The following is a 15,399-nucleotide window of genomic DNA, read 5'->3' on the forward strand; positions in this document are numbered from 1 at the left end:
AAAGAAGAAGATCGCATATACCTGGGTGAGAAATCTGACATAAGGTCTAAGGTTAATGTTTCTCATTATGGAAAGTGCCAATATGGCGCAGGGCGACTTACAGGCTACACAATGCACCCCTGAGAAGGCGTGTTGTACTACGATCTTGACCTCCATAAGAAGCCAAATTGTAGGTTCAATTCATGGGAATGTAAAGCTGTTCTGTTCATTAGGGCATCATTATGTTGACGGTTCTTCTTTAAGACAAGCAATTTTTAAAGCAGCTATCTCCCAGAACAGAAGAAAGCTGAATAGTTTTCCTTCATTCTGGGCGAGAGATAATTTGCATCCTTTTTTCCCACAGACCATTGACAAGAAGATTCCATGCTCAGCTAGTCTCCTTAAAGGGGTTATGTAGGACTTAGGATATCAGATCTGTGGGGGTCTGACACTTTGGCATCTCCACCATTAAGCTGTTTACAGCTCTGGCTGCAATAAGATTCACACAATGTACGCTGCCAATAAACTATGGCTCTTTACATTCTGTAGTGGCCATTCTCTGCTTCCGTTCACTTCCATAGGTGCTAAGTTGTATTACCCAGGAGCGGCCGCAACTGAGCTGCAAAAACCTGATCATGGGTGCTAGACGTGAGACCCACACTCATCTGCTATTATTGGTCTACCCAAAGGGCCGGAGGAGGCAGCCATAGATTCTATCATCCAAAGAATAGGCCGATTATGCAAATGACACTCTGATCAGAGTTCAATCAGAGTTTCAGCATAGACTCTTATGAGTCTCTCGGATGAGGAGAAAATGGAGAAATTAGTTTCTCCATTGTGTCAATCCACGTCATGCCATTTTACATGGACTCACTGACTTGCATGGCGGAGTTCCATCCTAATATCTGGTCAAACTCGGGCATGCTGCGATTTGTTCCTTGGACAGACTCTTCCCTTGGACAGAGTGAATGCAGACTTATCAATTTGGACTGGACAACCCCTTTAAGTCCTAGACAAACTTTTTAAGAAGAGCCAACTTTTATACTCCAAAACTTGCAACTAGTTTGTGTGCAGACATCCGAGACGACAATCTCCACAATATTGTATTAAAGGGAACTTGTCACCCCCAAAATCGCGGGTGAGGTAAGCCCACCGGCATCAGGGGCATTCTGTAATGCTGTAGATAAGCCGCCGATATATCCTAAAAGATGGGAAAAAGACGTTAGATTATACTCACCCAGGGGCGTTCCTGCTGCTTCTACGGGTCCGGCGCCTCCCATCTTCTTCAGATGACGTCCTCTTCTGGCCTTCACGCTGTGGCTCCTGCGCAGGCATACTTTGTCTGCCCTGTTGAGGGCAGAGCAAAGTACTGCAGTGCGCAGGGGTGGGCCTCTCTGACCTTTCCCGGCGCCTGCGCACTGCAGTACTTTGCTCTGCCCTCAACAGGGCAGACAAAGTATGCCTGCGCAGGAGCCGCAGCGTGAAGACCAGAAGAGGACGTCATCTGATGAAGATGGGAGGCGCCGGACCCGTAGCAGCAGCGCGAACGCCCCTGGGTGAGTATAATCTAACGTCTTTTTCTCATCTTTTAGGATACATCGGCGGCTTATCTACAGCATTACAGAACGCTGTAGATAAGCCCCTGATGCCGGTGGGCTTACCTCACCCACGATTTTGGGAGTGACAGATTCCCTTTAAGATTTAGATTGGAATACTGGTAAACAATACATTATTATTTTTTTTTCATTGTATAAAAAATAAAGATAAAAACACACATTTTTGTTAAGAGTCTGAAATTACATTACTACTCTGACATGGAAATAGTGGGAATTCGAACTTTATCCCGAGACATCCTTGTTGTGTTTCCTGATTGCTTGGTCTCATAAAGGAAGCAATTTCTCTAAAGGCAAAACAATTACCTCCATCCATCAACAGCAACTGCTGTTCTCCTGCTTTTTCATGAGCTAAGAACCTACAACACTTCAGTGTACGTATCCGTGGACTCACACTGACCTTCTGGTTAGCATAGTATGGGTCCATATCCTCCAGGGGTTCTGATACCACTCCAGGTGGGATGTCACCATAAATAAATGGCAATTTCTTACCAGCTTCCAAGTCATTATTTGGTTTTGAAACCCATTCTTCACTGTCTTGCTTTTCATTTTTTGCCTTGTTTTCGCCTGCAATACGTTTCTCAATGGCTTTAAGAGACTGCCTGGTAAAATATCGGAAGCTGTCAGGTCCCGGTGGTACAAGCCTTGGCTGTGCCATCTTTTCATCCTGCTCCCCTTATTTACCATCTAGCTTGATGCATAGCAACGATCTAAGAAAAAATAAAGAGATTAACGTTAACTTCCTAGGGTCACAGTCTTCAAGAGACCCCAATACGGGAGCATTTTTGCACTTTATTGCTTCCATAAATCCTGTCCAATCATTAAATTAACAGCATCATGAATGTACATGTTATGAGCTAATGTCTGTGGATAAGGTGTTATCTGAGCATGCTAGGGTGATAACGGAGTCTCCTCGGCATGCTAGAAAAATATGTTCAAGTCCCCGCGGCTTCATGTCTTGAGTTTGTTCAATAGCCACAACACATACATAGTTTGTTAAGAAATCCTTGCATGTGCTGTGGCTGTCTAACAGCAACGAGACATGCAGCCGCGCAGACTTGAACATATTATTCGAGCACGCTGAAGTCACTCGGTTAGCACCCAAGCATGCTCAGATAACAGCTTATCCCAGTACGTTCGCTCATCACTAGCTATGAGGAATTAAGATGAGTTTACTCTGCATGGTCTGATCATATCACAGCTCCTGGGCAGGGTAGGAAGCAAAAGAGAGTATACAGACATTACAGTATGAGATCACAAATGATTCTTTCTTTTAGGTAAAACATTGCTTAAAACAGGCAAGGAAATATTTCATCTCACAAAAATAGTTATTTGTGATCCCCGTGCTGTCCTGTCTGTCTATACTCTTTTGCTTTTCCCCCTGCCCAGGAGATGTGGTATGATCAGACCATGTTCCTGCACGGTCAGGCACAGCCATTACACAGTACACAGCAAGGGCACATTTATAAGATTATCTCAGCACAGGAAAAAATTTTGTTAACACATCCAATTTTGGAAATTATCATTATTTCAAGATCTATTGATTAAAAAAATACCCCTTCAAGTCTGCCAATGTGTGCATGGTCTTTGTTTTCCAGAGGTTCCATCCGATTAATTAATTACGACTTTTCAAAAAGTACCAAAGCTACTTTATGTACAGTGGGGAAAAAGGTATTTAGCCAGCCACCAATTATGCAAGTTCTCCCACTTAAAGGGAATCAGTCGCCGTATTTTTCGCATAAGCTACGGCCACCGCCATTAGGGGCTTATCTACAGCATTCTGTAATGATGTAGATAAGCCCCTGATGTAACCTGAAAGATAAGAAAAACAAGTTAGATTATATGCACCCAGGGGCGGTCCCGGTGAGGTCCGGGTCTGATGGGCGTCTCAGGTCCGGGTCCGGCGCCTCCCATCTTCATGCGATGACATCCTCTTCCTTGCTTCTGTTGCGGCTCCGGCGCAGGCGTGCTGATTTGCCCTGTTGAGGGCAGCGTAAAGTACTGCAGTGCGCAGGCGCCGGACCTCTCTGACCTTTCCCGGAGCCTGCACACTGCAGTACTTTGCTCTGCCCTCAACTGGGTAGAGAATTACGCCTGTGCAGGAGCCACGACAGAAGCAAGGAAGAGGACGTCATCACTAGTGTTGAGCATTCCGATACCGCAAGTATCGGGTATCGGCCGATACTTGCGGTATCGGAATTCCGTTACCGAGATCCGATACTTTTGTGGTATCGGGAATCGGAATCGGAAGTTCCCAGTGTATGGTTCCCAGGGTCTGAAGGAGAGGAAACTCTCCTTCAGGCCTTGGGATCCATATCCATGTAAAAAATAAAGAATTAAAATAAAAAATAGGGATATACTCACCCTCTGACGCGCCCTGGTAGTAACCGGCAGCCTGCTTTGCTTAAAATGAGCACGTTCAGCACCTTCCATGACGTCATCACGGCTTCTGATTGGTCGCGTGCCGCTCATGTGACCGCCACGCGACCAATCACAAGCCGTGACGTCATTCTCAGGTCCTAAATTCCTAATTCTAGGAATTTAGGACCTGAGAATGACGTCACGGCTTGTGATTGGTCGCCTGGTGGTCACATGAGCGGCACGCGACCAATCAGAAGCCGTGACGTCATGGAAGGCCCTAAACGCGCTCATTTTAAGCAAAGAAGGCTGCCGGTTAACAGCGGTGAGGTGCAGGGGCCGCCGGAGGGGTGAGTATATCCATATTTTTTATTTTAATTCTTTATTTTACACATTAATATGGATCCCAGGGCCTGAAGGAGCGTTTCCTCTCCTTCAGACCCTGGGAACCATCAGGATACCTTCCGATACTTGGTGTCCCATTGACTTGTATTGGTATCGGGTATCGGTATCGGCGATATCCGATACTTTTCGGGTATCGCCGATACTATCCGATACCGATACTTTCAAGTATCGGACAGTATCGCTCAACACTAGTCATCACATGAAGATGGAAGGCACTGGACCCGGACCTGCAACGCCCATTGGACCTGGACCGCACTGCACCACCCCTGGATGAGTATAATCTAACTTGTTTTTCTTATCTTTCAGGTTACATCGAGGGATTATCTACAGCAATATAGAATGCTGTAGATACGCCCCTAATGGTGGTGGCCACAGCTTATATAAGAAAAATAAGGTGACAGATTCCCTTTAAAAATATGAGAGAGGCCTGTAAATGACATCATAGGTAGACCACAACTATGAGAGTCAAAATGAGAAAAAAATCCAGAAAATCACCTTGTCTGATTTGTCAGATTTATTTTGCAAATTATGGTCACGTAAAAACATGCAAGATTTCTGGTTCTCACAGATCTGTAATTTCTTCTTTAAGAGGCTCCTTTGTCCTCCACTCATTACCTGTAGTAATGACACCTGTTGGAACTTGTTATCAGTATAAAAGACACCTGTCCACAACCTCAATCACATTCCAAACTCCACTATGGTGAAGACCAAAGAACTGTCGAAGGACACCAGAAACAAAATTGTAGCCCTGCACCAGGCTGGGAAGACTGAATCTGCAATAGGCAAGCAGCTTTGTGTGATGAAATCAACTGTGGGAGCAATAATAAGAAAATGGAAGACATACAAGACCACTGATAATCTCCCTCAATCTGGGGCTTCACGCAAGATCTCAGGAGTGGCTTCGTAAGAAGCATATGAAGGTCCTGAAGAGGCCTAGCCAGTCTCCATATCGCAACCCCATAGAAAACCTTTGGAGGGAGTTGAAAGTCTGTGTTGCCCAGCGACAGGCCCAAAACATCACTGCTGTAGAGGAGATCTGCATGGAGGAATGGGCCAACATACCACCAACAGTGTGTGCCAACTTTGTGAAGGCTTACAGAAAACGTTTGACCTTTGCCAAAGTCAACAAAGGATATATAACAAAATATTGAGATGAACTTTTGTTAATGACCAAATACTTATTTTCCACAATAATTTGCAAAGTAAATCTTGCCAAATCAGACAAGGTGATTTTCTGGATTTGTTTTCTCATTTTGACTCTCATAGTTGTGGTCTACCTATGATGTCAATTACAGGCCTCTCTCATCTTTTTAAGTAGGAGAACTTGCATAATTGGTGGCTGACTAAATACTTTTTTCCCCACTGTACATTCCAATTTTTGCCCAAATTTGGTGACATTTTAGCAGAACATGCAGTTTCTTGTTTTAATAAAAGCACAAAAACTGGTAATAGACAAAAATTAAGAGAATTTTTGACTGTACACAAAAATTCATGAAACCTGTGCATCAAGAAAAGTACGGTGCAAAAATCAAGTAATACCACAAGCCAAAAAAAAATCAGGAAATTGACTTAATAGAATTAAAAAGAGAAGATGAATCGGACCCTGTATGTTTCACGTATGTCACAAATGGTAAATAGGTGCGGGCGCAGCTTTAGGGTTCTTGTATTTGGCCTGCACAGACATGGGCATTCGTTTTTGGAAACCTCGCCCTACACCAATACTAATTACAAATCATCATTGGGTTTTTTTTTACAAAGAATAATGAAATGTCATGAGTCAGCGCCTAGATGCCATGTTTGTCTATTGCTTGGGCGTCAGGGACTTGCACATTTCTTGTGATTTTCCTAAACTGAATGTTCAGTCGCTTGAAATTAATAATTCTAATTCCTCCACGATAATTCAAGCAGCGCGAGCTGCAGACAGGAGCTGGGCTGGGCGAGACGTAGATGTTTATCATGTGGACTTGCTTAAGACAGAAGAGAGGCACCATCCTAATTAGCGTCTCAGGCTGCAGAAGAGCAGGACACACCCTGATCTCACTCCCAGCAGCAGGATTATGTGGCAGCCTCATTACACCCGGCAGAAGTCATAGTCGCCCATTAGTTTTTATAAGGAAGCGGAAGAGATGAATGCATCCTGTAGCGTTTTGCATTTCATATGGTTTTTTCTCACACAATGGCAGTAATTTTGCACTCAAGGGAGTAAAGATACTTACTAATTGATATATTAATGCAATTTCTTAGAACTATTAACCTACCGTAATTTCAATTTACAACACTTATGAAAATGGACTCGATCCGGAAAGTGCATCTATCAAAGCTGTAGAAAAAAACTCACTACCGGTACTACTCATGTAGCAGGGCTGAGTTTTTGTAATGGGTGTGATGTACTGCACAGCACACAATCAGAGATATTCCATAGGGCTGGGGATCAACCTAGGTAGGATTTACATTTTGGGTTTATGCTATGCTAGGACTGGCACTAATCGGTAGAACGGGTGCCAGTACCACTTACCCTTCTGCTGCTCCATTCACTATTGGGATGGCAGAAAAAGCAGAGCACAAGACTTGGCAGCACTATAGGAAATAAGAGGAGCGACCGTCGTACATGCCGCTCCATTCTAACGGGTATAAGAGTGCTCTGTTCTGCCAATCAGGGCCGGCCCCAGCAGTCGGACCGCCACCGATCAATGAGTTATCATCTTTCTAGTGGATTGGTGATAACTAGAAAGGAGCAAACCCAAAAGTAAAAGTTCGGGGTTCTCACTCGACAGTTAGTGTCTGGAGTTAATCGTCAAACCCGACTTCTCCCGGAAGACCGTTGGAATCTTCAGAGTTCTGAGGAAAGTCCACTGCAAAGAGGGAGAATTTTTTTTTCAGCTCCAAAGTTCAAGTATTCACTGTTTTCAATGAGGTTCATGTGCTGGTTCAAGTTCGGGTACAGTTCTGGTACCCAAACCGAACTGTGGACTAAAGTCCGAGTCTGGTACCAGAACATGAACTTCCACTTCCACGGGTCCACTCATACGTAGTGATAACTTGTGCTCACCAGACAATCCCTTTAAGGCTTCATTCAGACATCAGTAAATTCATGAGCACCAAAAAATTGTACTGGTGTCATCAGTGTTTCGGATCAGTGTGTCATCGGTGTATGGTCCATGTGTCCATTTTTTACCATTTTGCCATCCGTGTGCTGTCCGTGTTCCTCGACCCATAGACTTGTACTGGCCCTTGCCAGCCGTACTTCCAGAGAGAAAACAGACATGTCTCTGTGAATTTTGCATGGACACATGGTCCGTATAAAAAAAACCCATGGACATGTGAACAGACTAGTGATCAGTGAGTATACTCATTTATCGGGTTTTCCCAAGCATGCTCGGGTGATCTCTGAATATTTGTTAGTGCTCGGAGATTTAGTTTTGGTCACCTCAGCTGCATGATTTATGGCTGCTAGACAGGTTGAATACATGTGTGAAATGCCAGTTTGTTAGGGAATTCCCATGTGTATTCAGGCTGTCCAACAGCCGTAAATCATGTAGCTGAGGCGAGGAAAACTAAATATCCGAGCACTCACCAATACTCGGAGATCATCCGAGCATGCTCAGGAAAACGAGAAAACGAGTATACTCACTCATCACTAGAACAGACCCATTACCTATAACTGGTATGTGTTGTAACCATGAAAAACATGGATAGAACATGTACGTGCAACACAGATGTCTGAATGAGGCTTAAGGCTAAGTTCACTTGTTGTACATTTGGTGCAGATTATTCTACTACATCTGCAGCAAAATCCATTCTTAGGGCATGCAAAATTTGCTTCTTACTCCGAGGATTTGACATTCTGCAGATTTTAATAACTGCACTACAGGTCAACTTCTTTTAAGAAATTATGAGTAAAGAGTGAAATAAATGTGTTAAAATGTCATCTGCTTAGCTGTTACTGTATAATGCTGCAGATTTTATGCACCATATATGCAACTTGTAAATGTAGCTAAAATATGTTTAAAAGGGTTGTCAAGGTTTAGTACAACAGTCTGAGGTCAGTCTATGTGACTACAGACTTGTAAATCCTTACAGTATCCACGGTGCACGCTGTCAGGATTCTCCGGTGCCGGTAATAGGAGCAGGCGGTCACGTGATATTCCAAATCACGGTGCATGTCTAGAATGTAGCACTGGAGAATCCTGACAGCACGCACCATGATTGCAGACCTTAGTGCTAAACCTGGACAACCCCTAACGAATACGAGTGACAGATGAGGGCCCACCATTACCTATGATGGAGGGGGTTTCAGATTCTATTTAAATGGAAAAATAGTGTTGCATCAACCGCTGTTATACTTCCCGTAAAATGGTGATGATGTAACTTGTAATTGAGGCTCCTAACAGATGGAACAGAGTGAGATTTGTGGTTGACAATTCCCATTTAAATACATTTTTTCCTTACAATTGTAGCTCCTCAGCCTTTCTGCAGAGAACCAGATGATGTACAATATTAAGAGCAGACAGCAGACAGGGGCCATCACTGTAATATATTGAGCAGCGGCTTTCATATTATAGCGAAACAGAATCTTTAGCCTTTTGAAAGACTGAATATCAAAAAAATCCCCCTGGAATGATAATATACATAAGTGTCTCATAGGAAAAATGCCACGTTTGTGGGTTTTCTTAAAAAAACGTTTAAAATAGAAATACATTAGTTTATTAAATTGTTCTCTAAATAAGGTCTGTAATTTTTATCATAGGTATGCTTCAACTCTGAGAGACTTTGGGGGTGCTTTTCTGCAAAGACGACTGCACCGTATTGAAGGGAGGATGGATGGGGTCATGTATTGTGAGATTTTGGCCCAAAACCTCCTTCCCTCATTGAAAATGGGTCACTGATGGGTCTTCCAGCATGACAATGACCTGAAACACACAGCTGGGGCAACTAAAGAGTGGCTCCGTAAGAAGCATTTCAAGATCCTGGAGTGGCCTAGCCAGTGTCCACACCAGAACCCAATAGAAAATCTATGGAGGGAGCTGAAACTCAATGTTTCTCAGCGACAGCCCCAAAACCTGAGCAGCATTGTGGCGTTCTCTGAAAGGTATATGCCTGGAAAAACTTCCATACCTCTGATGAAAGGTTCTGTTGTTTTGTGAACCTGGTCTTAGATGGCAATGCAGAACAGCATGAATTAAATCTCAGGGACCTAATAGTGTTCTGTCCATTTTAATAAGGACAGTGTAGCTTGTTTCATGCATTAAAGTTTCACTACTATTAGTGATTTGGTTTTTACTGTGTTATAGCACCACCCAGTGGTGGTTACATTTATAACCTGCGTTTTTAGTAATAATTAGAGTGTTGCATTGTGGGATTGCACCAAGGTATCATAGGATAGGGAAACTCCATTTTCTCTCTGTGTATTTCCCTAGACACACGTGTTATCTGCTGTGTTGGAACTACCTCACTTACTTGCCATCCTGGTTAAGTTTATCCGGTAAGATTGTTTTCCCTGTTCTTGCAATGTAGTGTTGTACAGAATGCGATTAACTGTATAGCAGCCAGTACATACGAAATGTGATTATCAGTGACCTGCTGTATGTAGTTATATATAGAAGTTGCATCATCCTGTATATTTTGCCTGCTAGTTGCAAAGTATCAGTTGTGCTGTTATTTGGCTCAATACTTATCCATATCATTTATATTCTTATAGTTTTACCGCGCTCATGTTACCAATGAACAAGTTAGACTACAGAGAACAGTCTGCTTATTTGGGAGACAGAAGTGGTTTATGCCGTATGTCGGATCACACACCGTATCAACGTGTATGAAGACAGAACAATTAGCATTGAAAGGGTTAATGCCATTATATCTGGTTCTCTATAGCAATGAAGGGGTTAATGTCAGAAAGAATCTCTGGAGGTCTAGAGCAGAAAAAAAGGTTAATCTCACTAGTGCTATGGGGCTACTGAAGAGGTTATTGTCATAATTCCTGGTGTTCTAGGTCAGTGAAAGGGTTAATGTCACAATCCCTGGTGGATCTCTGGTGTCTATGGAAGTGAAGGAGTTATTGTCAGATTCCCTAGTGTTCTAGGCCAGTGAAGGGAGTAATTCCTGAATCCTTAGTGTTCAATGCTGCTAAAAGGGTCAATCTTAGGATCCCTAGTGGTCTAGGATTGTGAGTTAATGCCAGGATCCCTAGTGTTATAGGGTGAAATAATTTATTTTAGGATCACTAGTGATCTATAGCAGTGCGGTGGTTAAAGTCTGGATTCTTAGTGGCCTGGGAAGAGGTTAATGTAAGGATCCCTGATACTCTACGGCAGTGAAGGGGTTAATGTAAGGCTCTCTGGTGCTCTACGGCAGTGAAAGATGTAATTTTAAGGTCACTAGTGGTCTACTGCAGTGAAATGATTAATGTCAGATTTCTAACCTTGTGTGAAGTGGTTATTTTCAGGATTCCTGGTGTTATACAGCAGTGAATGCGTTAATTTTAGGATCCCTTTTATTCTAGGTAAGGAAAAGTCAATCTTAGGATATCTTGTTGCCTAGGGTATTTATAGGGAACCTGTCACCTCAAATTGGTGGGATATCTAAATGCCTTTTTTCCGGTCCGATGGGTGGCGTTTCGTCTTAATTTCTCCACCCCATCCGTCCCTGCTGTCCGCAATATGTTCGAGAAATACTTCCAGGACATAGTGCTTTTCAGCATACTGCGCTTGCGCGAGAAAGGATTGCATTGCGCCCGCGCGAACTATGGAGGACAAGTACTCTAATTCTCAAACATATTGTGGACAACAGGGACGGATGGGGTGGAGAAATGAAGACGAAACACTGCTCATCAGACTGGAAAAAAGGCATTTACATATCCCGCCAATTTGAGGTGACAGGTTCCCTTTAAATGTCATGAAGATCCCTGGTGTTCTAGGGAGGTGAAAGAATTTAGTTTAGGATCTAGTGGCCTGAGGCAGTGAAAGGATTAATGTCAGGATTACTGGTGGTTTAGGCCTGTGAAGTGGTTAATGTAAGGATCTCTGGTGTTCTATGGAAGTGAAGGGTTAATTGTCAGAAATTTTAGTGTTCTAGGGTTAGGAAAGAGTCAACTTGAGGGCTCGCTCCTACCACCTTATAAATCGGGGGTGTGCAATTTGATGAAAAAGGTATTGTACTCTGACCAATGTAATTCAATGAGGCCGTGCAGCGCTGCATATTTTTTCTCAGCTGTATTCAGCGTGATTAAAAAATGATTAAAAAAAAGCATATGAAACTGTAAATAGTTCTGTAAAAGAATAATAGCTGCTGAGGAAAAAATGGACTGTATACGGAGAGCACACGGATGAGAAATGAAAAAAATATGTCCTGTCGGCGTGTCTGGACGTATTGAGTGACAGCTCAGCCATCCAGTCTAGGGCAGGGGCATTCTGAGCTGTCAATGTGTTGAGTGACAGTCCAACCATCAAATCAGGGCCGGGACATGACGGTTTCCTCCATGTGTCTTCTGTTTGGAGTGATTACCTGTATATGTAGCTGGTTCTCTGCCTCAGATTACTGCCAGTTGTAGCTTTTGCTCAATGGTGTTTGTGTGCCTTGTATTCCTGTGCTCAGTCTCAGATCTATTATTACCAGACCCTTGACCTTGCTTCTGACCATCCGTTTGCCTAACGCCTCTATCTTGATCCACTTCCTTACTAAAATCCTGACCATGACCTGACTATGTTTTTGCCTTACCCCTTTGTTTATGATAAGCTCTCTTGGTATCGAACCCCTGATCTCTTGACTACTCAGCCTCACTTACTTGCTCATGAGTATTGATCCATGGTGGTCTAAAGTAACAAAGGGGATAATTTTTCAATGATTGGTGGTCTAGGCCAGTGAAGTTGATATTTTTAAGATCCCTATTGGGTAGCAATAAAGGGGTGAATATTTCATTGTACTATTCCAGTAGGTTACTGCTTCTCTGGACTCCAGCATTGTTCAGGCTGTAGCAGGAGGCTCCTGTTCACTGAGATGAGCACAGTGAGTGAATAAGACTCAGCACAGCCGCACCGATGCACTATTCTCGTTGTGATCGGACAGAGTGTTTCATCAGCGCTCTGCCTAATTATTAAAGGAGGAGTTCAGGGAGTTTGTGAAAGAACTTTCCAGAGCAGAGGAAGCTTTTAGGCTCCACAACTACGAGGCCTAAATGGGACAGTGCTATCAAGTATTTATTGCATATCCTGTATGTATGCCATAGATGGGATTGTCTTGGATTAAAAAATATGTTTTTTTCAGAAACAGTGCCACAGGTCTCTATGTTCTTAGTCTGTTGTTGTAGCTTACTTTACTTGAGGTGAATTGGACTGGGCTGGAATATGAAATACAACTAGTAGACAGGTGTGGCACTTTTTTTTTACGAATAAAAACAATTATGTATTTATTTTTATTATCTTGGACACGCCCTACAACTAAAGCCCAACCTGTCTGATCCGTCATTTCCTTAATTAGTGGAAGTCTGAGAGCATGAGAGTTCAGGAGGTCATATTGAAATTGGTCCCATAGGGATCTGATTTATCATCTGCTTTTTTTCTTTTGCCACTATTCTTTAATTTTTTTGTCTTGCTGTATTAGTTGACGCTTTTATGACAAGTTCTTCATAGTGTTACCAGTGGTTCATGATAGAAAATGCTCTTCATTTTTTACTTTTACCTTTTTAATTGTGCCTATTTTACAGTAAAAAGTTGCGTGTTCCAATAAAGTGTTGGAAAATATGTGCAGAATCTACAAATATACATATTTCTCGTGTTTAAACTGAAGTTGGTGTAGGCAAAAGTTTTGTTACTTTTTAAAACGTTGCATTTGATGAATTAGCAGAAAATATCTGGATACCCCAAACCCCACAATGACAAACATATTAAACACACAAACAGGCAAATACATATAAAATAGACTTTTAGAAAAGCTCAAATTATAAGAAGAACAAAGAGCAAATCAAAAACAGGCAAAAAAAACATAACAAACTAAACAAATATAGGCAAAAATGCAATAATGAATCAGGCCCTAAGTGCATTGCTAATATAACAGATATCAATAAGATTTAATTTGCTCTTAATTACAGCTATAAAATCTCTATTGCACATAGTCACTGCCATACCTGAAAGAGTTAAACAACCAGACACTTGGCTAAACTAATTGTTTGTATGAGACAGTCTCAAGAGATTAACTCCAAAAACAAAGTAATTATGGCAGCTAAGCCTGTTATATGTAGCCTTTCAATATGCAGTGAAGAGGGGAACATTGCATAGAATAAAAGCTTTATTTATTTTACCATCATCTACTAACTTACCTCAGACCATCTACTAAACTACCACAGACCATCTACTAATCTACAGCCCAATATCTACTAACCCATCTTAGACTATCTAATAACTGATCTTAGACCATCTACTAACCTACTGAAGAGCATCTAGGAACCTACCTCAGACCATCTACTAACCTACCGCAGACCATCTAATAATCTACAGCCAAACATCCACTAACCTATCTTAGACCATCTACTAACCTAATGCAGAGAAACTACTAATATACCGAAGACATCTACTAACCTACTGCAGAGCATCTACTAACCTCCTCAACCAAATTTATTAACGTACCACAAAAAATGTACTAACCTACTGAAGAACATCTACTAACCAACTTCAACTAATTTACTAGCCTACCTCAACCAATCTACTATCCTACCTCAGATCATCTGCTAACCTACATCGACCAATTTACTAACCTACCTCAGACCATCTACCAACCTACCTCAGACCATCTACTAACCCATCACAGACCATCTCCTAAGCTACATCAACCAATCTACTATCCTACCTCATATCATCTACTAACCTGTCACAGACCATCTAATAACCTACCTCAACCAATCCACTAACCTACCTCCGACCATCTACTAACCTATTGCAGACCATCTACTAACCAACATCAACCAAACTACTATCCTACCTCATTTCATCTACTAACCTAATGCAAACCATCTACTAACCAACATCAACCAATCTACAATCCTAGCTCATATCATCTACTAACCTACCTCAACCAATCCACTAACTGAACTCAACAAATCCACTAACTTACTGTACCTGAGACCATCTACTAACATATCGCAGACCTTCTGCTAACCAACATCAACCCATCTACTAACCTATCTCAAATAATCTACTTACCTACCTCAGACTATCTACTAATCTAACTAACCATTCTGACCTGTTGTTGGTAAGGTTTGTTTTTCTGTTATCTTTTATCGTATGTCCTTCTTCTACGAGGTTCCATATTTTGGCCACTATAAGGACTAATACCTAATGATGTATATTATACATAATTTTTCCCCATTTTTGCACATTTTCCCATTTTAAGGTAATATGCAGCCATCCCTTTATTGTTGGTTGGGTGAATTGGAACTTCTGTCCTTGTGGGATGCATTTATATAATTCTGGGCAGCCTACCTGATCTAATAGTATGGGCTTCATCAGTATTCTGTAAGCCAGACACTGTGCAGCACAAGTACCTGTTCAACTTGCGCCCTATGCAAGCCTCATCTGTGTGCACCGCTGTGATCTGCTTTCACTTTACGGCGGCACTCAGTCAGAGCGGGAAGCAGACTGCAAGGGACCTGACGGACACCGGAATGTGAGTATGTACTGTTTTTTTTTTTTTACTTTTACGATGGTAACCAGGGTAAACATCGGGTTACTAAGCGCGGCCCTGCGCTTAGTAACCCGATGTTTACCCTGGTTACCCGGGGCCTTCGGCATCGTTGGTCGCTGGAGAGCGGTCTGTGTGACAGCTCTCCAGCGACCACACAACGACTTTCCAACGATCACGGCCAGGTCGTATCGCTGGTCGTGATCGTTGGAAAGTTGCAGAGTGTGACAGTACCCTAAAAGAGAGTACATAAAATTAGATGCAAACAAAATAACATTTAATAACCATAATAAAACAAAACATACCCAAATTTCACAGCTACCACCAAAACCCTCTTATTTGTAAGAAAACTCTACTTACTTCTATGAAATATTCA

At 42.3% G+C, this 15,399-nt stretch overlaps 1 protein-coding gene across 1 annotated transcript in view; it reads right to left on the reverse strand.

Annotated features, from left to right (window-relative positions):
- The window catches only part of LOC143784502 (sodium channel protein type 2 subunit alpha-like), a 227,062-nt gene that overhangs the window by 156,273 nt on the left and 55,390 nt on the right, over window positions 1-15,399 (reverse strand). Inside the window, exon 2 of the mRNA XM_077272803.1 lies at window positions 1,993-2,302. Coding sequence (XP_077128918.1) covers window positions 1,993-2,250 — 258 coding nt within the window. The 5' untranslated portion in view covers window positions 2,251-2,302. The remainder of the gene's footprint in view (window positions 1-1,992; window positions 2,303-15,399) is intronic.

Source organism: Ranitomeya variabilis, chromosome 7 (assembly GCF_051348905.1).
Source record: "Ranitomeya variabilis isolate aRanVar5 chromosome 7, aRanVar5.hap1, whole genome shotgun sequence".
Lineage (NCBI taxonomy): Eukaryota > Metazoa > Chordata > Amphibia > Anura > Dendrobatidae > Ranitomeya > Ranitomeya variabilis.